This window comes from Eptesicus fuscus, chromosome 9 (genome assembly GCF_027574615.1).
Source record: "Eptesicus fuscus isolate TK198812 chromosome 9, DD_ASM_mEF_20220401, whole genome shotgun sequence".
NCBI lineage: Eukaryota > Metazoa > Chordata > Mammalia > Chiroptera > Vespertilionidae > Eptesicus > Eptesicus fuscus.
Window position 1 is genome coordinate 20,402,112 of NC_072481.1, and position 27,991 is coordinate 20,430,102.

The 27,991-nt window shown below is 55.8% G+C and overlaps 1 protein-coding gene across 3 annotated transcripts; it reads left to right on the forward strand.

Annotated features, from left to right (window-relative positions):
• The first annotated feature begins 214 nt into the window (after positions 1-214).
• KIAA1522 (KIAA1522 ortholog) lies at positions 215-27,970 on the forward strand. 3 transcript variants are annotated; one of them, XM_054721016.1, is made up of 7 exons: positions 215-534; positions 21,526-21,696; positions 21,780-21,835; positions 22,121-22,244; positions 22,832-22,948; positions 23,038-25,590; positions 25,981-27,970. In XM_054721016.1, exons 1-7 carry the CDS (start codon positions 309-311, stop codon positions 26,001-26,003), a joined length of 3,270 nt encoding a protein of 1,089 aa, XP_054576991.1. In that variant the 5' UTR covers positions 215-308; the 3' UTR covers positions 26,004-27,970. The 3 variants fall into 3 exon arrangements, with proteins under 3 accessions (XP_054576991.1, XP_054576992.1, XP_027989097.2); XM_054721017.1 differs by lacking the exon at positions 215-534 and adding an exon at positions 9,971-10,128; XM_028133296.2 differs by lacking the exon at positions 215-534 and adding an exon at positions 19,461-19,578.
• The last annotated feature ends 21 nt before the right edge of the window (positions 27,971-27,991 follow it).

The window sequence follows — 27,991 nt, forward strand, 5'->3', positions numbered from 1 at the left end:
CTCCTCCAGCCTCGACCCGCGCGGGCCGGGCGGCGGGGAGGAGCAGCCGGCAGCGCCGCTCCCGCCCCGCGGCCGCTCCCTCCCCGGGCTCCTTCCCTCGGGCGGTCCCCGCGCCCCGCCCGCCGCCGGCCGGCCCCTCCCGCCGCCCCCGCCGCCCGCACCGCCCGCTCCTCGCCGGCTCGGCCTCCGCCGCCCAAACTTTTCTCCCGGCGCGTCTCCCGCGGCAGCCGCCCGCCCGCCCGCCCGCCCCGCGCATGGGCGCCCGGCCGCAGGGGGCCTGACCCCGCCGCCAGGTCCGCTCGCCGCGCATGGCGGCCCGCGCGCCCCCCGCCGCACCTGCGGCCGAGGAGCCGGGGGGCCCCGGCAGCCCCCCGCGCAGGAAGAAGTCCCGCTCCGGCCTCCGCCGCGCCTTCAACTGGCTGCGGGGCAAGCGGCGCAAGAAGAAGGCGGCGGGGGCCGAGAGCGCCGAGCCGGCCGCCCCCCGGGCCAAGAAGGCGGACGACAAGGCCAGGAGGGCCAAGGGCAAAGGCCGAGGTAAGGCGCCGGGCACCTGGGCTGGGCGCCGGCCAGCGCCCAGGTGGCAGCCGGGGTGTCTCCGCCGGGGGGTCCGCGGCTGCTGGAGGCGGGTGAGCCCCGAGGCGCTGATGCTGGGGCCGGGAGGGCCCAGGGCGCAGCCCAAGCAGCCCCATCCTGTGCCGCCCGCAGCATTTCCCGTCCTCAGCCTTGCCCCACTTTAGGGGGCCGCGGGGAGGACCCTCTGCGAGGGCGGGGATCCCTGGCTTAACACGAAGGGCAGGCAGTCCAGCTCATGGGGATGAGGCAACCCCCCATCCCCCAGGCTCGCCCAGGTCCTGCCCTCTGCTGAGTCAGGGGGTCAGAGATTGACGCTGGCCTGGGGCCAATAGGAGAGGCGAGTGGCCCTGGGGCTTTGGGGGGGGGTCCCTCTGGGTCTGGAACATCAACTGCACTCAAAAAGTGCTTCAGCGGGCTCGGTGGGCCTGGGTTCCCAGCCCCACAAAGGACCCATCACGGAGCATATGCTTTATTTAGGTTCTTAAAAGCCAACAGTGTTAGCTTTTCCCACCTGGGCCCTCTCACCACTCCCCTGTGCCAAACCACAAACATTGACCTTCCGGGTGGTGAGCTGTTGGATGTGTTCTTACAGATGGGGGAGACTGTGGCCCAGGTTCCCCGAGAGGCTGCACCTGGGCTGGGTGGGGACTTAAACTGCATCAACCAATTCCTGCCTCTGGGCTCCCTCTGGCCTGACCCATCCCAGCGGGGGTCACTTTTCTGTTGTCCACTTGCTTGGTTCTTCCCCCATTTGTCCCTCGTGTGAGGGAGAGGACAGGAGTCCCTGTAAGAGGGTGGGGCTCCCTTGGGGCTGGCCATGCTGGGAAGTCTACCTTCACCTCGATGTGGCCGCTGCGCCCGGAGGTGAGGAAATGGCGGTGCGTGTGGCCCATCCCATGTTGCCGGTGTTTACTCTCCCCGTGTCCTTTAACCATCTCCTCTGGAGGAGAACTAAAGGACACGTTCGGGATCAGGAAGAGGGTGAAAAGCCTCTTGTGTGCTTGCATCCGGCCTGATCTTCCTTTTGGATGAGGGCCCTGCTCCCCTGCAGCCCAGCCACGAATAGAAGTCAGGGTGCTGGGGCTAGGATGGCTGGGCTGGGTTCTGAGGAAGGGTTTGGTGTGTGTGTGTGTGTGTGTGTGTGTGTGTGTGTGTGTGTGTGTGTAGGGGTGTTTCCAAGTGCTCTGCAGTCTCAACAGTACCTGGGGTTTGTCCCAGGGCTGCCCCCCTGGGATTCCATCCGAAGTCATCCCTGTCTCACTCAAGAGTCGTGGATCAGAAGTGCAACAGGATGGATTGTGGTCAGACTATCAGGATTGGAGATGGGAGGCTAGTGGTGGGCCCTTTTCAGGGAGACCAGCCTAGAGGCAAAAGCTGGAAAAGCTGACCTGTAGGTCCCTCCTCCAACAGCCTGGGTTAGAGGTCATTGGGTCAGAGGCCAGGCCTCCCCCTGCCTTGTGTTTTGGCATCAGGTAGCACTGGACTTTCCTTGGCAGCAGGTCAGCCTGATTTGAGCCCACGTGCAGGAAACACCTCCCCTGCCCCAGGCTGTTGTGTGCGCAGGTCTGGGGGTGGCCCCAGGTACAACTGGAAGGAGTCCTGCTCCTTTTTGCTCCAGCCTCCTATTATTCCAATTGTTTCCTTGTCACCTGCCTGGCTCTCCTCCTTTTCTGTTTATTAAGAGAAATAAATCTGATCTCTCTAATCTCCACTGGCACTGCAGGTCCGGAAGGGCAAACCCAAAGAAGGCTTAACTCTTTCTGGGGGGAAATATCCAAAAGGAGATGAGGAGGAGGGATACACAGAAAATTCCTGGGAGCTTGGCTTTTGCTGGGAAGGACATTATCTCCCTTATCACATTCTTTCAACCAAGGACCCAGAGATGCAGGTCTAGGCTCCCTTAATCTGAGTCCTCTGCTATAAAATGGACAGACTGAGTTTGGAGTAGGATTTTGAGCACCTGTCTTCCAGAATCTCCTTACTCCCCTCACTGGCCTGCACAAATTTCTAAAGAAAAGAGAGGAAACCTGACATTTATTGATTATTCTGAGGGTGCCAGGAGGCCTATATCCATGATCTCATTTGAACCCATTTGCAGATGAAAAAAGTTGAGGCTCAGGGACAGTGAGTGAGTGATTTGCTTGAACCAGTGATTTTCAACGGGTGTGACGCAAGCATTTTTTAAAACATGCAACAATACCTGACTGTGTAGTCAGGGGACTGACCTCTTTCCCCTTAGACTCGTGGTCGGCAAACTCATTAGTCAACAGAGCCAAATATCAACAGTACAACGATTGAAATTTCTTTCGAGAGCCAAATTTTTTAAACTTAAACTTCTTCTAACGCCACTTCTTCAAAATAGACTCACCCAGGCCGTGGTATTTTGTGGAAGAGCCACACTCAAGGGGCCAAAGAGCCTCATGTGGCTCGCGAGCCGCAGTTTGCCGACCACGGCCTTAGACTGTCAAATAAAAAAATGGCAACAGCCCTGGCCGGCTTGGCTCCATTGGGGTTGGTTGGGTGTTGTCCTGTGCACAGACAGGTTGCTGGTTCTACTCCTGGTCTCCTGGTCAGTTGGAGAGGTGGGGGGTGGGGTTCTATTCATGGTGGAGTCCTGGGGCAGGTGCCTGAGTTGCAAGCTCCTTGGTGGTGGTGGTGGTGGTGGGGGGGCATGGCTCTCACATCAGTGTTTCTTTCTTTCTCCCTCTCCTTGCTCTCTCTTTAAAAATCAATAGAAATATTAAAAACACACACACACAAAAACAGCCAACCCAATAGTTGTCCCATGTGAATGAGTCAGAATTATACTTAATGTTTTGTCCGATCAGCAAAACATATAATATACTTTTTGGTGTGCCGCAGAATTTTAGTAATTAGTTTGTGTGCCGTGAGATGAACAAGGCTGAAAATTGCTGGCCTAAACTGGGATTTGAACTCAAATCATCTGTCTCCCAAACTGGTACTGTTTTCATAACACTCCCAAGGACATGGACCAGTGGTTAAGGCTTAAAGATCTTCTCACCCAACCCATTCCACAGATGGGGAAAGGCCCAACGAGAAGTGAGGGAACTTGATGGAGTGGAAAGAGTATCAGAGTCAGGAAATGAGAGTTCCAATTCTGGCTCAGCTGCTAGCAAGTCCCGTGACAAGCAACTTCTCTATGGCCTCACCGATTCCATTGCTGTCACAGGAAAGAGAGGGGACATTGCCTTGATGGGTCTGTGACCTTTCTGTCTCTCCAAGATTCTCACAAGAGACGATATGAAGATTATATAAAAGTGAAGTCACCATAAAAATGCAAGGGATTGCTATTATAGTGTTTATAAGTTTAATCACCTGTGATCTAGGACAGCGGTCACCAACCTTTCGGACCTCACGGACCACCAGTGGTCTGCGGACCACCCGTTGGCGACCGCTGATCTAGGACACAGTCTGGAGGGAATGAGCTCTGAGGCCTATTTGGACAACTCTGCTGCCTTTTGGTCTGCCCCCCCTCGGGCCATGAGACTGGGAGACACAGGCAGGTTATTAACTACCCCTGCAAGCCTCAGTTTCCTTATCTGTAAAATAGAGGTAATAAATCCTGGCTTTACAGCACTGTTTCAAGGATGCAACTAGGTAACAGACATGCAAGTGCTTTGTGAACTGTGCAGCATGGTCCAGACAGTGGCAGGTTTCTGTGGTTGTGATGCTGAGGACGTGGCATTAGCTAAGATCATCCTGATCCGTGTTTGGAAAGCAGCTAACTCACTAGGTTACACCTCACATACCCGTGGTGCTGAGGATTATTGAGGGGGGATCCGCAGAAGCAGAGTCTTACCTTTGTCCGGGATGCAGGCGTAAGAAAAGGTAAACAAACATGAATCCATATTTTCCAGAAGTGTCATCTGATCTCGAGACAAATGTGGGGAGGAAGTGTTTCTGGGCCAGATGCCTGGACGGGAGCCCATTAATCAGGGGAGGCTTTCTGGAGGAGGCGAGCAGGGTGTGGAAGGGCAGGGTGCTGGCTGATTTGAAGAGAAGTCACATGAAGGTTCTATGTGCCAGACCCTGGCCAGGCATTTTCATGAATGTTTTCCCTGTCCTCAAAACAGCCTGGGAGATAGGCATTTATCACCATTTATAGGTGAGGAAATAGGCCCGGAGGGGAAAAGTATGTTGATCAAGGTCACTTGGCCTCATTCATTTGAAAAGACACATATATTCTTGGCTAGAGAGTGTTACGCATTGTTCAGGGTAAAGTGAATATCTGGGCCAGGACAGGCCGGGGCACCTGTATGGGAGTGATGTTCACAGCACGGCCGTGACAGAAGCACGCGGTCTGCTACCAGATGCCACACTCGCCTAACAAAGCAATATGAGGCTGGATGTGTGTCTGACTGCAGAGGAGTTGCAGAGTCATTGTAGAGTCTTGGATAGGACCAGCTTTGGGGAAAGGAATTTGTCGCCCTCCTGAAGGTTTCTGTTGGGGAATGGGCAGTGGCTGGGGGTGGGAGTGTGCAGGGCTTCTGTACTGATAGTGAGAATTCCGGAGCCATCCTGCCAGGCGCAGCAGACTCAACCGAGGCCCGTTGGCCGCTCATTCAGGGAGAACTGCCCTGGGTGTGGGGTTGTGGAGAGATCCCTGAGGTTGAATTCTGCTCTGCTGTATGACCTGGGGTAAGTCCCGCCTTGCTCTAGTCCAGACATGTCCTGTCTTGAGAAAGTTAGGGTTTTATAGCCTCTGAGATCCTTTCTAGTTCTAGAATTCTGTGAGTTTGATGATGGGCTGAAGGAGCAAGCTGGTAGGTGCTGGGGGTATGGGGGTCTGAGAGCCTACCTTTGGTCATGGACAAGTCCTGGGGACCCAGTGGCTTGGATGCCGTTGAAAGGTGGATGCGGAGCGTGCAGTGTAATAATGCCACGTCTCCCTGTTGAGGAAGGGGCCTGTGTATCATCCACTGGGGGAGTGACTTCCCTAGAGGAGTCTGGGTTCATCTCCTCCAGGCCCCTGTGAAGGGAAGGGCATTGTCCGTCTTGGGTCCAGATGGGAGAAGGAGCCTCACCGGTGTACTTCACAAATACTTATTAACTATTTAATATTACGTATAAGTACCTACTGTGTGCCACTGTCTTGGGATGAATGAGAGACAAGGTCCCCGTCCTCACAATTTGAGAGGAGCAGGAACCTGGGTCAAGGAGGCAATTAAGGGTAAAAAAATGTGACAAAAGGAGGAGCATAAAGGTCTCAGAGAGAAACCAGAGATGGCTTCTCTGAGGAGGTGACACATGAACTAAAATCGAAGGATGAGGAGAAGCTGGGGTGGAGGGATTTGCAGCGCTGGAATCAGGCAAGGCACCTGCTGGGGACTGGGACCGGCTGACTGCCTGGGTCCTATGGGGTCCAGAAACCACCATACCTCACTGTTCTATACACCCTGAGGGCAGGAACCGGGTTGACTGTCTTTTCCCTCTGCTTAGCACAGGGCCTGGCACTAAGTGGCTTTGGGTGATAGGTGGGTGACCTGATATGGGACCCCAGTTTATGGGCATCTCTGGATCCTAGACGCTCAGAATTGATGGCGTGAGATGTCACAGGGAGCCCTCTTAGCACATGGAGGTGGGCAGCCGAGGCCCAAAGGAGGAACAGGAGCCCACACCTGTCAGCCTTCCCACTCCTGCTCAGACTTCAAATGGAAAATCCCATCCCAGGGAGGTGCCTCTAGCAGGGGTGGAATGAGATGAGCAGGAAGCTGAGGCTAAGAAGGCTGCCATCCCCACCCCTACCTCCGACACCTTCTGGTACCTTCTGGTTTCAGCTACCTCTCCCTCCTTGTGGAGGCCCTGAATCTGCATCCACAGCACACATCCCAGCATTCTCCTGGAAATCCCCTCCGGCAGGGGCCCCTCCCCCCACTATTCTCTTCCTCTGGCCCCTTAAGCTGGATGGCCAGCAAGGTTTGCTGAACTGGGGTGGCTAATCCTGTGGCCAGAAAAATCTACACTCTGTTTTCAGCAGAGGGCTGAGAGGGAGCCTTCCCTCACCACCTGCCCCTTGGAAATCCCCCTCTCCCCAAACCCTGAGAGCCGTCTCAGCTGCTCCTGGCCTGTCACATGCCGCTGAAACTAATGAGAAGAGGCATTGTCTATTATGTGGGCCACAGTGAACGTGGTGGGTGGGGAGAGCAGGTACACACACCTCTACCTTCCATACAGACCCCATGGCCACCTCTAGCCCTTGGGCTGACTTGGGGAAGGAAGCAGGTGGAACCATTCCTTGGGCAGGAGGGGGACATCTCTGTCCACCTCCCCAATTATCACATTCCACTTCTGTTCACTGTCCTCGGGGACCGGTTCATCAAAGGCTGTCCGCTCCACTCACAGGGTGCCCGGCTCTGTGCTTGGCATGGTGTGCTGTAGAATTTTAGTAATTAGTTGATGTGTGCCATGAGATGAAAAAGGTTGAAAAATCACTTGCAAAGGGTTTAAACATCAAGTCTTCTGGCAAAAATGCATGATTCCCAGGAGGCTACTGGTGGGGTCTGCTCCAAGTAGGGCTTCCTGGGTGCTTAGGACACCCTCTCCTCCAAGCCTTTAGCCAGGTGAGGCCTTCACCACCATTTGCCAAGAGGGTCATGAGGCACTCGGGCTCAGTGTTGTGTTCCCAGGAGTTCTGGTGCATTTGCCTTCCGTACTACCTACTTCTGCCACCAGCCCTACCCCAAGCTCTCCCAAGCTCATGGCTATGGCAGTATTCTTCCTCTAGGATCCTGGCGCAAGCACAGCCGTTGTAGCAACAGTATGTAAGACTGGGAGAGTGCCCTGGGCTCTTCCCTCCACCAGTACTTAAGCGCCATCATCACCACCTCCACCAGTATGCAAGCCCAACCATCTGCACCTCCCCCAGTTTCTGTTCAGCATGTATGGCATACCCAACTGTGTCGACTGGGCCTGGGGCTACTAAGAGAAATGAGACCATCACTGCCCTTGAGAAATTTGTTTTCTGGTTGAGACAGCTGCTGGGGTGTCCTGAGCTGTGATCAGGTCTATGTCGGCAGCAGCACTGATGCCTGTGGGAGTAGGGCATGCAAGGAAAGCTTCATGGAGGAGTAAACTATGGAGTGGGCCTTAAGGATAACAAGGGATCTCCCAGGCAAAGGTGGAAGAGGAAGGAGTATGTGTGAAGGTCCGGAGGTGTGTACTGGGGAGTGGCAAGCAGTTTTGTGCAGCTGAAATTCTGAAGTGAGAGGGGTGTGGTTGGAGATGAGGGTGAACTGGTGGGCAGGGGCAGCTCCTGCATGGCCTCCTGTCCTCAGTTCATGCTGAGGGATTTGTACGTTGCCCTTTTTAAAAAATATATATTTTATTGATTTTTTACAGAGAGGAAGGGAGAGGGATAGAGAGCCAGAGACATCGATGAGAGAGAAACATCGATCAGCTGCCTCCTGCACACCTCCTACTGGGGATGTGCCTGCAACCAAGGTACATGCCCTTGACTGGAATGGAACCTGGGACCCTTCAGTCCGCAGGCCGACGCTCTATCCACTGAGCCAAACCGGTTAGGGCTTGTACGTTACCCTTAAGTGTTCTTTCTGCTCCCCTACACCACCTTTCCCCTTATGGGCCTCTGTTTCCCCATTAATGGAATTGGGCTAGGAGATCTCTGACACTAGGACCCTCTTCTCTGTATAAAGCAGGGAGCCTTGTGTATACAGCTTGGTATATAGTGTGTGCTCAATGAGTATTTTCTGGATGGAGGAATAAAATACAGCCCCTCAGAGACTGCACTGTTGGCAGCCTCAGACTCTTAGCAAGAGATGGGCTTCAGAGAGTGGGGGAGAACAGCTTTGACTCTCCCATTTTGCAGAGACAGGGTGTTCTGGAGCCACGGGGCCTAAGAGGCAGCATGGTGTAGTGGAGGGGTTTGCCTAGGTGGCAGAAAGGATGAGCCATGTAGGGATTAGAACTGAGGGCTCTGGACTCCCAGCCCAGCATTCTCTCTGCTACACCACGCTGCCCCTAGTTGGAGAGACAGAGCAGAGTGATAGTAAAGGAGAGTAATTTCCCAGGCTGTGGGGCTCTGCGAAGGTCCCTGGGCACAAGGGTGCTCATGAGGACACAGAGACGGGGGCAGCCTGGCAGCCAGGAAGGCTTTCCGAAGAGGTGAGGTTTGGCCTGGAGTTGAAAAATAAGGACTTGTATAAAGGGAGATGCATGAGGGGCACACATCTCCACAGATGCACAGACATGGTTGGTTTTATGTATGTCTATCTCCTATACTCTCCATTACTTAAATTTACACACACCAATGTAGATCTGGGCATATGTTCAATAAACAGAATTGTACAATCATACCTATACACAAAAGCACATGCAATTACACAATTTGTAGATAAACAAATTTACACTTACATGCACACAGGCAGGTTGTTACCTACTCAAATGCATAAAACCAGTGATATCCAAGCCACCTTGAGCGAGAGAGTCACAGTTACATAGGCAGATACACAAAAATACACATCCAGACATTTGAAAACAGACAAAATGATATAGATATAGGCACACAGTTACACACAGACGATTACATAAAGAGGAAACCATATATTCAGGGTCACAGATGTATACACAGGTACACAACTAGATAGCCACATTCAAGCACAGTTACAAATGCCCAATTACATGCCCTTCTTCCAGGTCATACAGGGGCATAGATAAACGGGAGGAGTGGTAGCACGGAGCAGTGGGCATTGGAGTCAGTTCGGATTTGAATCCTAGCTCTGTAGTTTAATGCTGTTTAACTTTGGACTAGTCAGTTGACTTCATGGAACTTCAATTTCCCCATCTGTAAAATGGGGATGATAAAAGCACCTACCTTAGACAATTGTTTTGTGGATGAAGGAAGTAATGCATGAAAGCGGTTACACAGTGCCTGTACACACTACATAAAAGGGTACTACTATTATTTGGAACACCATTATTACAGAAATACGGTCAGATTGATCCGTTTGTACCGCAGGCACAGAGGCAGGAGATACACACACAGACACGTGACACTCACAGTGTAGTGTTTAGTGGGCCTTAGCAGCAGGAGGGCTCCAGAACCCGCCGGTCTGGATCCTGGTGCCCGGTTATCTCCATTCCACCGCAGTCCTCAGATTGGCGGCCCCTGGGCCGGGAGAGCGAGCTACCTGCTTGCCTCACCTGCACAGGCCCTGCCTTTCCGGGGAGCATTCAGGGCGGGGCGGCTCAGCTGGTCTCCCAGGTCCTGGGGGCGGAGCCTATGGGACGCGAGCCAGGCCCCACCCCTCCGCCTGCCCGCCCCTGGCCCGGCCATTGGCCGCAGAGCCCGGGGGCGTGGCCGAGCTGGGGCTGGGGGCGCCTGCGGTGGCCGCCCGCGAGTCTCTGCCTGCCTCCCGGGGCTGCGGGCCCGGTGGCCCGGCTGGTTGGGCTGTGCTTGGGTTCCCGCGCCGGCTCCTGCGCCCGCCATGGGCAACTCACACCACAAGAGGAAGGCCCCCAGCGGCCCCCGGGCCCGCAGCTTCTGGCGGTTCGGGCGGTCGGGGAAGCGGCCCGCAGGTAGGGGCTGGGGTGGGGGCGGGGCAGGCGGGGAGGAGGGTCTCCCTGCCGCAGCAGCCGCCACCGCTGCTGCCCCCTCCCGGGGCTCGGCGCGTGTGAGTGTGGGGACGGGTATTCCCCGCATAGACCCGACTCCTCACATGCACACACAGACACATGTAATACCGACGGGCAGGCACATGTACATGTTCACAATTTACAGTCACACACAACAGATGTATGGACATACAGACCCAAAATCACATACACATCTACACCCACACCATCGCTGTAGGACGCACAGATCCTGAGACACAGACACATATATCTATGCATATGATTTACACAGTCACACGAACTACATCACATCACAGATTCAGACACACAGGCGTACACACACATTAGTCATGTAGGTACAGTTGTCCAACGTGTTAGGTACACAGATGTACCCACAGGTTCAGAACTGCACAACCAACCAGACTCACACTCAGGGTTAAAGACAGACCCTAAGGAATGTACACACACACACACACACACACACACACGAACACTTGTTTCTCAGGCATTAGCCCCCAACGGGCTGAAAGTTTGCAGGAGGGAGGGGAGACAAAGGTGAAGGGGAGAAGCAGGAAACCAGGGGCTGGAGGCTCGGGGCCACCTCCATCTGGCGCGATCGGGAGTCAGACTGGTTCTGGTTCTGGTTCTCTGGGCTCCCTCCCCACCCCCACTCGCTCCGCCGCAGCCTCCCAGGCCCCGCGCCCCCCCCCCCTCCGTCCCCCCCGCGGTCCCTGTGGTCGCTGCCGCATCTCCCCCTTTCAGTGCAGCCACCCAGCTGGAACACAGCCTTTCCCGGCGTGCTGCGGGATCCCTCCGCGGGTCACATTCCAGCCTCCAAGTGGGGGGAGGAGGGAAGAATGGGGAAGGCTTCCCACCCCAGAGCTGGGAGAGGGGATTCCTGGTTTCCCCCAGCGGGTGCGGCAGTTCAGGGTATCCCTCAGAATCCCAAGGGGTGCTGGAGGAGGGACTGTCGAGGGTACCTAGTTCCCCCACTTGGTGAATCCAGAGAAGGGGCTGGGGTGGAATTCAACCCTCTCCCCCTCCCCCCAGGATGATAAAGGGTCTCCAACAGAGGTAGGTATCAGCTGGTCTTTGGAAGTGAGAGGATCACGGAAGAGATGGGGTGGGCCCCCCCCTCCCCCCTTTGCTGTGGTGGGAGAATCCACCCATGGCTTCCCAGGATGGCCCACATTCCTAGAAAATTCTGAATGAGATGATCTCATTCCTTTGGGCGGGGAATTGGGGGGTCTGGGTTCTCAATGTGGCTCTGGTATGGGCTCCCGTGACCTTGAGCAGATTGCTTGCACTTCTCTGGAACTACCTGACTCAATTTCTTTCTTTGAAATTAGGGGGCTTAGCTTAGGTGACTCCTTGGGACCCTTACAGTGTGGTTAGCCATTTCATGGTTAAAGAGACTGAGGTTTAGAGAGGGTGGGCTTATCCGAGTTCATTTGCTGGCTGTGGTTTGAAGATTAATCCTGATAATCAAAATAACAGTAGGAAAAGGGTTAAGTCCTGGTAGGCTCTCTAAGGATTCCCCAGAAGGTGTGTTGATGAGAGACTCCAGGACTTTCCAATAGACTCCCTGTCCTAGCAATGCTGAAAGCCAGGCTCTGCCCACCTGCCTCTCCTCTGAGATCTGCATCGAGGGGGTGGGGCTGGGCTGGGGCTCTTTATCTGCCCTCCATGGCCACTCTAAACGGACGGTTTCCTGAGAACCAACTGTGGGTCCAGCCTTGTGACCATTGGTGGGGGGAGAGAGATTAGGAGGACTGTTTACAGTCTCCTGCCCGCTGGCCCTGAAGGAAGAGGCCGGGGGCTTTTAGCAGCCCTTGTGCTCTCTGAGTTCCCGCTGCAGCTCAAAAGCCAGCCAGGCTTCAAGGTGTACAAAACAAATGCAATGTCAAGGCCACACAGAAGTAAGTGTGGAGGCTGGGACATACTCTAGGTCAGTGGTCGGCAAACTGCGGCTCGTGAGCCACATGCGGCTCTCGAGCCGCGGTGTGCCGCTCTGTTGACTAATGAGTTTGCCGACCACTGCTCTAGGTCATATGTTAAAAAGGCTTTTGGGTTGGGGTCAATTTTAGAAACTAGGGAGATGGTCTTAATTTGGTCTTGGAAGTAACTGCAAGGTTGGAGTTAGTCCTGAATTGTTGATTAAATGAGAGATACATTTCATCTCTGGGGTACGGTCGTGAACAAAGGCATGGAGTTGAGACTGAGCATGGAGGTTGGAGAGAAAAAGTGGTTGAGGCTCTTGCCTGGGAGGAGTTCTGTTGTGAATGCAAACTTGAGCCCTTTGGTTTTACTTGTGTTGAGGATTCCAAGGCCTCCCTAGCCTCAGCCTCTACTGTCCCAGGCCCAGGTATGGAACTGGGACTTGAGTACTGATCATTTGGTCAGTCTGAGAGAGGATGAGGGAAAGAAGGGAAGGCAAGCAGAGAGGGCTGGAGCCGAAGGGCCAGAGGGAGCCGGGGAAGGTGTGTGAGCCAGGGAGGAGCCTGTGAAAGGGGTGTGTTAGGAAGATGGCTCTGGGTGCGGGCAGGTGCAAGGCAGGACAGGTTGGCGGGTGGGGTGGGGAGAGTGGAAGCTCCGAGAAGTCAGGAGGCTGTTGCAGTAATCCAGGGGAGAGGTGATGAGGTGAGGGTGAGGGAAGGGTGGGGGCTGTGGGAGGAGAGGGCAGTGGCAGCTGCAGAGACACGGTGGAGGAGGTGACAGAAGTGCTGGGACCTGGGATTAATCAGATATTGGGAGTGAGGGCCAGAGAGGGCTGTGGAGGCTCTGTGCTTGATGCTGCTTGGTGGGAGGATGGTAACAGATAACGCAGAGGTGAAAATGAGGCCCAGTGCTAAACTCTTTATATCAATTCACCTGTCTGCCAGCAGTCTTACACGCTAGAAGTTACTATTCTCCCCATTTTACAGATGAGGAAGATGGAGCTCAGAGAAGTGACGTCAGTTGCTCAAGCCCCTTAGCAGGGAGGTAGCTGGATCCTGATTCAAACCCCAGCCTGTCAGATCCCAAAGCCTGTACCCTTAATCTGGTTTGAGATAGATGGGTTACCTCTTAGGATCGAGGGGTCTGCTCGTCCTCCGGGTAAAGAAAGCCTGAGGTCCTGGGGCATTTGGACTTCAGAGAACACAAGTGGAGAAAGCTCTGGAAGGGAGGAGAGGAGGTTAAGGACTAAACATGGACGCCCTTAGGGCTCAGAGGGGGGCAGGTGGAAAGTGGGAGGGAAAACTGAGAATCCAGGAAGGGTTCCTTCCATGGATCAAAGGCCCTTGGACCAAGGAGAAGAGGGAGAGTGAGGATGGAGGGGAGAGGCCTCCGTACTGCTGGGATTGTCCGGCCCAACCCTCTCCTCACTTCCCCAGACCGCTGGGCAATTGGTCCCGGACAGTTTGGGGGATTGGTGGAGGAATGGAACTGAGAGCCCAGGGAGCTTCCTCCTTTCCCACTGCCCTCCTTTTCCAATGCAATGTCTGTCAGGTTTCCACTTGGACCTCCTCTTGGTAGGGTTTCTCATTCCCGCCTCGTAGATGAGGAGATTAAGGGAATGACCAAGGCTTTGGTGGAGTCAGAGTGCCTGAAATTCTTTCATCCCTGCCCCTGCCTCGGGACCTCGGGCACCAGGGGTCTTTGGTAGATCCCACGGCTCCTTTCCAGGGGAGGGGAGAGACTTAGGACTAACTGTACATCTGAACTTGCATGTGGGAGCCCTGGGCTTCCCTCTCTGGCCTGAGGGGTCTGAGATAAGCTGAACCCCCTTGCTGCCCTAGGCGCTGACTCAGAGTGAGGGACCACTGCCTTCCTTCTAGGAACAGAGTTGTACGTACTGCGGGCTCTTTAGAGAGTATTTCTCCCACCCTCCCGCCTCACAGATGAAGAAACCGAGGCCCAGCAAAGGGCAGTGCCCGGCTCAGGATCATGCTGCAGCTGTGGGGCAGTGAGAGTTCAGACCTAGAACTCCTGACGCCCAGAGCAGGGGGATATCTGGTCTGGGCTCCAATTCCCTTCCCTCCCAAACAGGGGCGTCAGGTCTGCCAGATAGGGCTCGGTCACTGAGGAGCTGGTAGGGAGCTTGTGTTAAGTGTCCCTTATCAGACCTTATCTTAATGGTCCTTAACTCCACTTGAGATTTCAAGAGAGGTCTGGAAGTGGGTGGGAGAGGAGGCCTCTGGGGGCAGGAGAACATGATTTGTCTTCCGGTCAGAGGGCTCACATCCTGACTCTGCCATTACTGGTTTTGTGACCTTGGGCAAGTCACTGACCCCCGGGGAGTGCCTCTGTATGATGAGCGAGACCTGTGTGTGTCAGTTAATTGGCACTCAATCATTTCTAATTTATTGTCTTTGTGTTGTCAGTGGAAAGGCAGAGGGGCCCGAGAGGGCCCTTGACTCCACACTCAGAGAGGCAGAGGCTCCCTGGACTGACATTTTGTGTGTACACTTGGTTGCATGGCTTTCACTTTCCCAGGCACTATGCGAAGTGGGTTAGTCCCAGTTGACAGATGAGCAGACTGAGGCCCAGGGAGACGGATTCATTTGTCCACGGCCTGGAATCCAGATCTCAGGACCCCCAGCAGTTTCTTCTCCAGACTTCATGGTGGCTGAATATAGGCCTCTCCAGCATTCATATGGGGATAATCATGCCTTGAAGCAACAAAGGAAAGGGCTTTGGAAAGTCAGAATTACTCCTGGACCAAAGAGATTATTATATCATTGTTGGGAGCAGATACTGACCTGGAAACTCATTATGACATTTATTAATATTATTGTAGCTAATTCCTCCCTGCTCTGCTGCCGTTCCCCTAGGCGTCTGTGGGATGGGATTGCTCCCTCCCTGTTGGGGCACTCCCTGCCCCCCAATATTTACTGTAGAACCGGCCTGTCAGCTCTGCCCCAGCTGGGTGGGGCTTCCCACTGAGGGAAGGAAGGAGGGGGATTCCCCTTCTGCAGAGGTAGGGTGCAGAGCTCCCCCTCTTTGGGTAGGGACCCAGGCTGGGGCCCCGACCCAACTCCCTTAGACTTAGGACTGCTAAGGCCTTTGGAGTGAGACCCAGGTTGGAATGTGAGCTGGGCCACTTCCTGGTTGGGTGACCTTGAGCGAGTCACTTTCCCTGGTGCCGTGTCTTGCTCATTTGTAAAAAGAGAATGTCACAGGTACCTTCTAGGATTCTTGTGTACAAAACTGTAGAAGTGAACGTGTTTTGAGAATTGTAAAAGTGCCTCCACCTGAAACATTTTGTTATGTTCCTTTCTCTTTGTCTTGCCCCTAAGAGAACAAAATCTGCATGTGCTTTGGGTTCTGTTCCCATGGGAAGGCCCGCCCGTGGGCCTCCGTCTGTCCACTTGTACAGCCAGGGGTTGAGACTTAGAGCCTCTCAACACCCTGAATCCTGGCTCCTGGGCTGGCCAGTGGCACCGTCAGAATGTGGAGGGAGGGTGCTGGAAGGGGGACAAGGTCAGGCCATGGAGGGTTCCAGCGCTTGAGCGAGGCCACCTGGGCAGCTGTGCCCGCCCCCCTCATTCCTCTCCCCTGAGTCAGGCCTGCTTGGCTGTGGGTGTGCCATCACCCCCGCCCCTTGCTCTGGAATGGGGCAGGTTGAGGCCTCACCCCGTGGAGGATGTTGCCAGGACAGTGAGTACACATGCGCACAATGTTCGCGTGGCCTTGAGGGCTGGGCCTTCCTCCCCCATTCCTTCCTGTCTCCAGGATCAGGAAAGCCCCTGAATGGTGGGTACACACACCTACCTTCATGCACACACCTACCTTCATGCACACAGCCAGCTGGCAGGGCCGTGTGAGTCTGCCTGCATCCAGCCCGTGTATGAAGAGGACATGGACTAGGGTGGCTTCGGTGTGCTTTGTGGAGGTAGTCCTGAGAGCACCCACCTGTGGGATTGGCCCCAGTGGGCATTTGGGAGGTGTGTGCCCGCCTACCTGTGCTGGTAGACCGGAACAGAGCTCCAGAGCTTGCATGTCTGCTTCCTGGTGTGGCCTGTGTTGAGGGGGCGGGGCGGGGCGGGGGGGGGGGGAGGGGGATGTGGCCAGGAGCAAGGTGTCTTCTCACATCCCGGAAGCCTCCGTCCTTCAAGCAGGCGGAGGGTGCAGGGAGGCTTAGGCGGTACTTCTGGACTAGAGCAGAAGGTCCTAGAACACGGACTTTTAAGTGTGCCCTTGGCAGAGGTCCTCCCACTCTCTGGGCCTGGATTTCTTTGTGAGGTACCTGTCCTTCACCTGAGATTCAGGGTGCTGAGCCCCTCCCCTAGCAAGCCACAGGTGTGTAGACCTGTGTCTGGGGTGGCTCAGAGAGGCCTCAGGCTCTGGCCATGCTGTGGGCGGGTGAAGGGAGGGGTGTTGCTGGGCAACCAGGCGTTATCAAGAGTGAGAGCCTTGGATCTGGCTGGGGAATTTGCAGCTATGGCCCTGACTCTCAGCCTTGGGCCTGGGACCTTGAGGAACTGAAGTGCCTCATCCATGACTTAGTAGGAGCTCAGCCTTTGCTTTCCCTGGCTAGGAGGAAGCGGAGGATGACCGTGTCCTGCATGGTTAAAGGCTCCAGGTTTGGAGCCAGCCAGAGCTTGGGAAGGCACCTAGCTCTCTGAGCCTCACAGGTCCATGATCAGTTACCAGGAGAGTACCTGCCTCAAAGGACTCATGTTGTAGTAAGATCCATACCTGGCATGGTGCCTGGCATGAATTTATCACCCTGCAAGTGTTGGTCTACTGTTCTTTTCTGGTCAAGTGGGACTAATAAGAGGGGTGGATGGGTCTGGCCCAAGAGAGAGGGAAGAGGGAAGTATATGGTCAAGAAACCTCCAATTTATGGTGATGGGGTCCCTCAGCCCTTCTGCAGAGGGGAGATAGGTTTGTAGCTGACACAGCGGACAGAGCATGGCTTTTGGATTCAAGTTGTCCTGAGTGCAAAAGCTACCTTGCCCTCTCTGGCCTCCATTTCGTCATCTGTAAAATGGGGATTGTTTAGATTTCAGTGATTTGTGCATATATACTGTCCAGCTCCACAGAAGTTTTGTTTTCTAGAGAGCAAGGACTCAACCATCTGCTGAGTGCTCTCCGAGAGGTGGGGCAGCAAAGGGGGAAGGGCTACAGGAGGGTCTTGAAGCATGGGAGCCACGCGAACCCTTAAGTCCCTAGGAACTCAGAGAGAAGGGTGCTGTGTGAGAGGGACGCCCTCAGGCCAGGGCGGGGAGGGGTGGGCAGCACTTTGTAGCTCACAGTCTGCCTCTTCCACACCTTTTGGAGTTGCCAGGGGGGAAGGATCTCTTTTCACAGGGTCATTACCCAGCTTAACCTTCATGTTTACTGACCGGCCTTTATTTTTATTGACCAGCGTCCTGGAGCTCTGAATAAAATTCAGGCTCTGCCAAGGCCTATCTATGGGGCCCTACCAGATCTGGCTCCTGCCCTCTTCTCACCTCCTGCCATTCGCTCCCTGGCTCACCATGTCCCAGCCACCCCTGCCTCTGCTCTGGGAATCCCACCACTCCTGCCTCAAGGTCTTGATAGTTGCCGATGGATGCCCCTGTCTAGAGGGCTCTGTACTTTTGCTGGCTGGCTCCTTCTCTCTCTCTCTCTCTCTCTCTCTCTCTCTCTGCTTTTTTTTTTTTTAAGCTAAGTTGAGTCTTGATCTTTTATTTTGTGTAAACAGATTGGCAGGACACTGCACCCTCAGAATAAGGGGTTCAGCCACAGACTGGGAAATTTTCTTCACACAGTCACAATTTCTAGGCTTCGATACTTTTCTCCAACACAGCTGAATGTCTGTAATTCAGGTTTAGGTGCCCGCCTCCATCCTTCTCCTTCTTCAGTCTCAGTCCCAAAGGTCTTTCCTTGGAGAGGCGCTCCTTGATGCCCTCTGAAGGTACCCCCTTCCTGTCACAGTCCTCAGTCCCCACTATCTAAAATTATGTTGTTAGTTTACCTCATTCATGTATTCATCAGTTCATCAAATATTCATTGAGCTTACGGTATGTACCAGGCACGAATTTAGGCCCTGGGACTATATTGGTGAACAAAATAAAGTTTTCCACCAGGTATAACCCCCAGGACTAGCTTAATAAATATTTGCTGATCGAATGAATGGATACAATAATTTTATAAGGAGTTATTGGCCTTGTTTCTCTATGAGGTCATGGCTTGTGTGTGATGGAGCTGGATTTGAACCTGGACCTGACTTCCCTCAAAGTGCTGCTGCCCTTACCGCCCTCACGTGTGAGCTGTTTCTTTTCTTTTTTTAAAAAAAATATATTTTATTGATTTTTTACAGAGAGGAAGGGAGGGGATAGAGAGCCAGAAACATCGATGAGAGAGAGACATCGATCAGCTGCCTCCTGCACACTCCCTACTGGGTATGTGCCCACAACCAAGGTACATGTCCTTGACCAGAATCGAACCTGGGACCCTTGAATCCACAGGCCGACGCTCTAGCCACTGAGCCAAACCAGTTAGGGCTATGAGCTGTTTCTTGGTTAATTCTGTTCTCCCTGCCTGGTGATCCAGCAGAGTCACTGAGTCACAGAGGGAGGCCGATGGGAAGAATCTTGGGCTGGAGGGGCAGGAGGTCTGCACTGAAGGCCTGCTTTGCTGTGTGACCTTAGAGAGTTCACAGTGTGTCTCTGGGCTGCTGATGTCACATTACCAAAGTGGGAAGGAAGTCCTTTGGAAAGTGTGGGGCTGAACATCCATGTGAGGGTTACCACCGCAATGTGATGCACTGTGTGTGGGCATCTCCGGCTTCCCAGGACTGTGTCCCAGGCTGGCTCCCACCTCTGAGGGGCCTCCATCAGTGGCCTTGCCCTCCCCTCAGGTGTCACCTCGCAGGCATTTCTGGTCTGCCTGGCTGCTCTGAACTCCTTCCCTGGGGAATTGCCCTCACCAGCCAGGAGGGCCTGGGGTGGGCACCATGCCAAGCCTAGTCTAGTGGCTCTTCTACCTACCATCTGGCAGCTGGGAGCCCTGCCTTAGTTTTGGCTCCTGACTGTTTGGAAAAGGCTTGGGGACAGGGTTGGTGGTCCGCCCCTTGGATTGAGTATCGTCAGCCCTCCTAGTCATACTGCCCACCAGAGCTGAGCACCCACAGGCTCGGACCCGCAGTTCCCCTGTGAGTCTGAGAGGGTTCCTGCCCCTGTTTTCCACTGGGGGCGGGGTCAGTAGAGGGGCGGGACCAGTGGCGCAGGTGGGAGGAGGACCTGGGGAGCAGCCCCGCCCCCTCCGCCCGGATCGGCGCTCCGCAGCTGGGCGGACAGGCGGGCGGCCCGCAGCCCTTAGTGCTGGGTTGTGGCCTGGCATTCTGCAGAGGTCGGGGTAGGGACGTCTGAGCGGCGCCCGCCGTCATGGTGGTGTTCCTGGGCCGCCACCTCCCGGCGCTCCTCGGGCTCTTTAAGAAGAAGGGTGAGTGGGTGTGGCTGGGTGGGGGGGAGAGAAGGGCTCCCCCACAACTCCATTTGCCAGACCCTGATGTAGGATGGGGGCGTGGGGGGGAATCAAGGCTGGGAAACGGTAATCGATGGGGGATGGGGCCAGGAATGAGGCCAGGCTCCCCTGTCCAGCCTTTGTCCAGCCGCTGGGCTGCTGTCTTTGTCTGGGCTCTGCTTGTGTTTGGGAGGATGGATCCAGGTGTCTAACCTTGAAGCCTGCAGCCCTAGGGCAAGACAGCCTCCCTGCAAGGGTACCCACGCTTTCCTGGGCACATCCCAGCACCTCCGTTCCAGGGGAAGGGCATCCCCTCCTGGTCCTGTGTCTGGGAGGAAGGAACGTGGGGAGCAGAGTCGAGGGGAAAACAGTACTGCTGGAAGTTGGGGAGCATGATCAATGGGATTCTGTGAGGAGGTCTGGGGGTGAAGTTTTGGAAGGAGGGACCTATGTCCATTTCCTTGTCCTAGAAGCTGGGCTTTCAGGCCTGGATTAAGACATGGAGACCAGAGTTTATTGGACTTTTTTTTGGGGAATAAAGGGACTAGAGGACCCCCAGGTTGAGTGTGACCCAGGAATCCCTACTGGGAACCTGGTATTTAGTCCTGGAGTTTAGTCTGACTGTGATTTGCTGGGTGACCTTAAGCAAGACCTTTTCTCTTGTTGCCCGATTTATAAAATCGGGATGGGGATTAGGCAAAAGGATGAGTGAGAGACCTAGCTCCGACCTGGGAGGGTTCCTGTGAATTCCCAGGAGCTGACCTTGGAAGAATGGGCTGGCGCAGGAGGAGCCTGCAGGTGCTTGAATTAAAGACCCTGATCCCTGGGCGTGGCCCTTTAAAGGGCTTGTTTTCCTGCCCCTCTACAGGGTGCTGCCAGGGTCACATGACCCTCCAGCGTTTTTGCTTGTGCTGTGGGTTCTATTTAAGGGGGGCTGGAGCTGCAAAGTGCTGACACAGCCCCCCCATTCCCAGGATTAGGTGACCAACTTCCCAATGGGCGGGGCCTGTAACAGGATCATTTGTAACGGATCTCTGGCTCCTCTGTAGGGGGTAGGGCTCCAGGAGAGGGGGATGCCTAGGACTGTTCTCCCAAGAGAGGCTGGAGCTTCCTTTTCTGGGGGTGTAGAGGCCTGGGTCCCTCTTCTCCCTTACCCTGCTTATTCTTCCACGAACGGACAGCCACATGGGTGAGTAGGGGACCCAAGAGGCCATATCCCTGGTTTGTGCCTCTTGGTGATCTGGTTATGACTCCTGATAGCCCCCATCTCTTCCTAGTGTCCCATGGTCTCCTCTGCCTGGACCTGGGCCAGGGTGTGTATGAAAAGGGTGTTTTTGTTTCTTTCACCCTGTAGAGCAGAGATGGAGGTCTGGAGATCAGAGAAGTGTGTTTGCAATGGGCTGTATGTATACTCAGTGTCTTGTGGCCCTGAGTGACATGAGGATACACAGTTACGTATATGTTTGGGTGTTGTTTGTATATGTATAGAATGGGGTCTGTGGGTGTTGTATGTATACATGGGGGCTGGGTGTGCTCTGTGGGACCCTTGTGTGCAATGTGTGTACACAGATGTATTTATACTTGGGTGCTTTGTTTGTATACATACGGAAGCCTGTGGGTGTTATGTGCATACACACTGGGCCTGTGTACCTTGGGTGTGGTGCCCTGTGGGGCTCTTTCTGAGGTGCGGGTTTTCGGATCTATGTGTGCTTGGATGTAGTTTGTATATGCTCACGGGACGGTGTGTGTATTGACTACATACTCCAGAATGGTGGGTTGTGCCTAGATTGGCAGAAGTGGGCATTGCATGTATGTGCAGGGGCCCTGTGCCGTCTGGGCACTGTGAGTGCCCTTGTCTGGTGCCTGTGCACCCTGAGGACCCAGATGCCTTTGGGCCTCACTCCTCTCCCTCTTGCATCCCACCAGGTTCAGCCAAGGCTGAGAGCGACAAGCGTCTAAGTGTAGGGCCCGGCCAGGGGCCAGGGTCTGCGGTGGACGAGCACCAGGACAATGTCTTCTTCCCCAGTGGGCGGCCGCCTCACCTGGAAGAGCTGCACACACAGGCCCAGGAGGGGCTCCGTTCCCTGCAGCACCAAGGTAACTTCCCCCTCCCCTCCAGGGCTGCTCTCAGCTCCCACGATGAGAGGCCTAGCCCAACACCCCTTTCCGGTCTCTTCCAGAAAAACAGAAGTTGAACAAGGGTGGCTGGGACCATGGAGACACCCAGAGCCTCCAGGTGAGCCCTGCCCCCAGCTCAGTCTGACTCTGCTCTTCCCTCCCTGCCTGACCTCTGGCAAGTATGTCTCTGAGCCCTTTCGGATCTCAGTTTCCTTCCTGTATCATGAAGGGCTAGCGTAGGTGACCGCTGGGGGGCTAGTCCAGCTGCTGTCTGCTCAGTGCTAGGTGATGCTGGGGACAAGCTGAGTCAGAAGTTCCAAGGGGGGGCTCTGAAGAGGCAGCTGTAAGCCCCACCCAGGCCTCTGCGCTGGTCGAGGGTCTGATCTCCTTTTCCCCTCCACAGTCCTCCAGGACCGGGCCGGATGAAGACAGCATCTCCTTCTGCAGCCAGACCACGTCCTACACGGCTGAGAGCTCCACGGCAGAGGATGCTCTCTCCATCCGCACAGAGATGATCCAGCGCAAAGGTGTCTGCTCCCCAGCAGGGATTCTTGGATGGGAGGGGGGATGGGCACCATCTGGGTCCCTACCCCTGCAGCTTGCCCCTTGCCTCCCTGTCGAGTGTTTCTCAGGGCTCTGTGACTCAGTGAACTCGGGAACACAGTGCCCTGCGCGCTCCTGGAGAGTCGTGATGCACATTAACTGCAAAGCGGGACCGTTGAGAGTTGGGAACCCTGGGTTTGGGTCTGATATTGCTACTTCCCACCTGTGTGACCTTGGGCCAACCCTTAACCTCTCTGAGCTTCCGTTTGATATTCTATAACAATGCAGACTGGAGTACTTATGTTATTGGGACGAATGCCAAGTATTCAGTGTGCTAACACTTAGTGTTTGCTAAATGGAAATTATCACTATTGACCTAGTAAATGTTAAAGCCTTCCAGAAGTCTTACAGAAAAGAAGCATCTAACTTTGTGTGACTAGCTTTGCCCATGTCTACTTGACTACGGAAGTCTTTTTTCACAGAGTTCTTGCTAATCTTCTACAAAAGGACTGCTCTGCAGAGTGTCCTGAGGCCTGTTCTAATGGCTTCTCTCCCCTGCCCTGGCCCCCAGGCTCCACCTTCCGACCTCATGACTCATTTCCCAAATCGTCTGGGAAGTCAGGGCGGAGGCGGCGGGAACGGCGGAGCACGGTGCTGGGACTGCCGCAGCACGTGCAGAAGGAACTCGGTGAGCCCTGGCTTGGGGGGCGGTGGTGGTGGATAGGCAGCCCTGGCCAACCCCTGTGCTGACTCCCAAGGCCTTCCTGTCCGTTCCAGGCCTGCGGAATGAGCGTGAGGCACCAGGGACTCCTCGGCCTCCTGGTCCACGGGATGCTGTACGAATCCCCACGGTGGACGGCCGCCCCACGCGTCTGGCCTCAGGAGCAGGCGTCCGGGTGTCCCTGCAGGCGCTGGAGGCAGAGGCGGAGGCTGGGGCCAAGGCAGAGGCCATGCTGCAGCGCCACATCCAGCGCTTCTACCGGGATGACACCTTTGTTGGCCGGTCCACAGGGGCTCAGCCCCCACCGATTCCCCGGCCCATGTCCCTCGCAGTGCCTGGACTGACAGGAGGGGCGGGGCCTCTAGAGCCCCTGAGCCCGGCCATGTCCATCTCGCCCCAGGCCACCTACTTGTCGAAACTGATCCCGCATGCTGTGCTGCCGCCTACAGTGGACGTGGTGGCCCTGGGCCGCTGCAGCCTGCGCACACTGAGCCGCTGCAGCCTGCTCTCGGCCAGCCCGGCCTCTGTCCGCTCGCTCGGCCGCTTCTCCTCGGTCTCCAGCCCACAGTCCCGCAGCCGCCACCCTTCCTCCTCCAGTGACACCTGGAGCCACTCTCAGTCCTCCGATACCATCGTGTCTGACGGCTCCACCCTGTCCTCCAAGGGTGGCTCAGAGGGCCGGCCGGAGGGCTCTGTAGCCAGCAGTAGTGTGGCACCCCCGCCTCAGGGGGGCAGCGGGAGGGGCTCTCCCAGTGGGGGCAGCACTGCCGAGGCCTCGGACACTGTCAGCATTCGGAGCAGCGGGCAGATGTCTAGCCGGAGTGTGTCCCTGCGTAAGCTGAAGCGGCCCCCACCGCCTCCCCGCCGGACCTACTCACTCCGCCAGCGGGGCTCAGCGGCCCCTGACGGGCCCTTGGGGTTGCCCCCCAAGCCAGAGCGGAAGCAGCAGCCACAGGCGCCTCGGCCGCCCACCACTGGTGGGCCAGAAGGGACGGGGGCAGCACCCTGTCCGTCCAGCTCGGCAGGCGGCTGGGTGCCTGGCTTGTCTCCAGGCGGCTCCCGCCGCCCCCCACGCTCCCCGGAACGGACGCTCTCACCCTCCAGTGGATACTCTAGCCAAAGTGGTACCCCTACCCTCCCTCCCAAGGGTCTGGCGGGGGCCCCTGCTTCCCCAGGCAAGGTCCAACCCCCTAAACCCGAGCGTGTCACTTCCCTCCGATCTCCTGGGGCCTCTGTCTCCTCCTCCCTCACATCTCTGTGTTCCTCCTTCTCTGACCCAGCCCCCTCAGACCGTTCTGGTCCCCAGATATCGACCACCCTTGGTGACAGGTTTGTCATACCTCCTCACCCCAAGGTGCTGGCCCCCTTCTCCCCACCCCCCTCCAAGTCCAAGGGTCCTAACCAAGCTGCCCCTGCTCCGGCCGCCCCTGCTCCGGTCCCTGGGCCTGTCTCTACCACGGATGTCAGTCCTGAGCCCTCTTCCGCCCCCCAGGCATCCCTGACTCCAGCACAGGAGTCTCCTATTGCCTCCAAAGACCCGTCACCCCCACCCTCCCCGCCCCCATCTTATCATCCACCCCCTCCACCCACTAAGAAACTAGAGGTGGTTGAGGAGGCCCCATCTGCCCCAGAGACTGAGGAGCCCCTCCAAGACCCCAACTGGCCCCCACCCCCACCGCCTGCACCCGAGGAGCAGGACCTGTCCATGGCTGACTTCCCGCCCCCAGAGGAGGCCTTCTTCTCTGTGGCCGGCCCTGAGCCTGAAGGCCCTTCAGAACCCCCAGCCCTTGTCAACTCCCTGGCTGATTCACCCTCAGCGACTGTCTCTTCTCAGAGGCAGCCCCATGGTACCCTAGATTCTCCAGCTCCGCCAGCCCCCCCTGCTGGTTCTGTCACAGGGCTGGCCAAGCTCCCTCGGAAGGAACCCGCGGGCTGCAGCAAGGGCAATGGGGCTCCCAGGGAGGATGCCGGTGCGCCCCTGGTCACGCCCTCCCTCCTGCAGATGGTTCGACTGCGTTCTGTGGGTGCTCCCACTGTGGCTCCAACCCCAGCATTGGGGCCATCAGCCCCCCAGAAGCCACTACGAAGGGCCCTATCGGGGCGGGCCAGCCCAGCACCTGCCCCTTCCCCAGGGCTCCATGCTGCCGTCCGACTCAAGGCCTCCAGTCTGGCTGCCAGTGAGAGTCTTGTGAATGCCCAGCCCAATGGGCCGCCTGAGGCAGAGCCACGGTCTCCTCAGTCCCCTGCCTCCACGGCCAGCTTCATCTTCTCCAAGGGCACGAAGAAGCTGCAGTTGGAGCGGCCCGTGTCCCCTGAGAACCAGGCTGACCTCCAGCGGAATCTCGTGGCTGAACTCCGGAGCATCTCAGAGCAGCGGCCACCCCAGGCCTCAAAGAAGCCACCCAAGGCTCCCCCACCTGTGGCCCGCAAGCCCTCCGTGGGAGTACCCTCCCCCACATCCCCCAGCTTTCCTCGGGCTGAGCCCCTGGCTGCTCTTCCGAGCAATGGGCTCCCTCATGTCGAGGGCAGGACTAAGGGGGAGCCGGCCGAGAATGGAGGTGTTGTGCAGCTGGTGGGCCTAGAGGAGAAGCTGGGCCCGCCTGGCTCAGGTACAGTGGGCAGTGGTGGGTGTGGTGCCATTGCTGGTGAGGGGACTAGACATCTAAGTCCTACCATTGCTCTTGGGTCTTCAAGGCTTTAGGTCTCAGGGTGCCTGGGAAGGGTGAACTGAGCTCCAGTGTGTGGGGCTTTGGAGTCAGAACGACTAAGTTTGAATTTCAACTTTGCCATTTCATCTACCCATCCTAGCCTTGAGCTCCTCACTGTCGAGTGCGGGCAGTGGTGCCTACATTATAGTGTCAGAATGTTTGTCAAGTATTAAGCCCAGTGCCACTAGCATGTTCAGGAACTGAGGTTGGGGGATGAGGTAAGAATGTGCCTTGGGTTTTGTCCAGAGCCAAGCGGGGAGGCCCCTTGCTGAATCTCCCTTTTCCCCACAGACCCACAGAAAGAGCTGGTCTAACCACCGGGCACCTCCCTGGCACTGCTGACCCATCCCAGGAATACAATCTCAGGGACCTGAGCAGCTCCGAGGATGAGAGGAAACGGCAGACCCTTAACCTAACAGAGAGGATGCCTGCAGCCTTAACCTCCACGGCCTTCAACATTTATGCAAGCCTGGCGTTGACCCTGTCCTCCAAGTCATCCAGCTCTCATGCCTTTTCCCGAACGGAGTCACCTCTGGCGGCTGCCACTTCAGTCTTGGCCTTAGCCTCATCTTGAAGGAGGTAGCTGGTGGGAGCGGGTGGCTGTGCCCCATGCTGGCCCTGAGGCCAGAGTTGGGAGCAGAACACCTCACTTGAGTTTGTGTTTTTTTATGTCCAAATCATGCACATACTGTAGTCCAGAATCAAAGCACTTTTGCGAAGAGACTGCATGGCCATCCTCCAGGGCCCATGAAGCCGCGTTCCAAGGGCCTGTTTACATGGCGGCAGCATCAGTTATAGCCAGCCCTCTGCTGGGACCATCCTCTTCCTCCCACCCAGTTTGCTCCTTTTCTGAGTTCTTGGAGGTGGGCAAGTCATTGTATTCCCCCCAGGCTGGAGTTAGGAGTGAGGCTGTGGAATTCCAAAGCACAAAAGGTGCAGCGAGGGTTAGCCTTCCTGTGCCTCAACTTACCACCAACCACCCTCCTGCCTTCCAGCAATGCTAGGTGCTCCGTGCAGGGAACAGTGGGAGACTGCCAGGGCCCAAATGGGTGGGGAGACAAAGAACCAGAGAGGGGGTCCTCAGGCTCTCCGGAGAGAACAGAATAGGGAGTCATCTCAGGGGACACTGGCATCTGTTCCTTGTTCTACCTGGTCAGACAGGAGCCCACAGGCTGTGTCCCTTTCAGCTGGTCAGAAGTACTGAGGAGAGGATGCAGGGGAGGGTCTGGCAGGGGGAGAGCTTATTTGGGCAGTGGGCCCAGTCCCAGCCCTACAGATTTCATTTTCTGGCCTTTCTTTCCTCGCCTGGGTTCATGTCCTCTGTGCAGCTGCTTTCAGCCCAGGTGGTTCCACTGGGGGGAGCTGATGCTGAGTGACAAGGATGGGAAGCCAAAGGTGCATTCTATTCCAGACTCTTCCCTTGTCAATAGATGGGGGCACTCAGTGCTCCATGGGGGCAGGCTGGGTGATTGCCCCCAGACATCAGTGTCTGCTACTGATCTCTCCTCCAGGAATTTTAATGATCTTCCTGTTTTCAGCCTGTGCCACCTATCTAGGGAGGCTGGCTTCCCGCTGGCCCCTATGGCTCCAGTGACCCAGGCTGGAGTCTGGCAAGGAACCTTGCCATTAGCTGTTTTCCTCCCACCAAGGAGAGCTTGACCTCATTCCAGAATAAGAGCGGAGAAACGGGATGTGGTACGAGAGCCCAGGTTCCTCTGGCCCTCTCTCACCGCTTCCTCCCTGGAGCTGTCAACCGATGTTCTTCCCTTGCCCTTTGGGTAATGAGCTGCTGCTAGGGACGCATTGTGCCTGCCCAGTTGAGTTGGGGAAAGATGGTCAATAAACATCGCTCTGCTCAGCTCCTGATCCAAACCCCCGAGAACCAGGTCCTGGTAGCAGCCTCTGAGATGCTGGAGGTGGGAGGGAACCCAAATTCTCTTTCCCTCCCTGCTGTCAATGTCACCGAGCCCCTTTTCCTCAGTCAGTCTTCTGAGCTTATTTCCCCACTGGGTGGGACAGTACGGAGAAGGGAGGACCTAGAAGCAACCCTTCTTTGTCCTCTGGGGTGAAAGAGCTTGATCTAGTGCAAATGGAGAGACCAAAAGCCTCTGATTTTTAATTCCCATAAAAATGTTAGAAGTATATATATATATATTTCTTTAAATTTTTGAGTCTTTGATATGTGTGTACAAACAATCCATTCCCTCTGTCCTGAAGCCTGAATGAGACACATGAAAAGCTGTTTCAAAGGTGTTAATTAAATGATTAAGACTTGGCTGTGGCCACTGCTTCTTAATGGGGG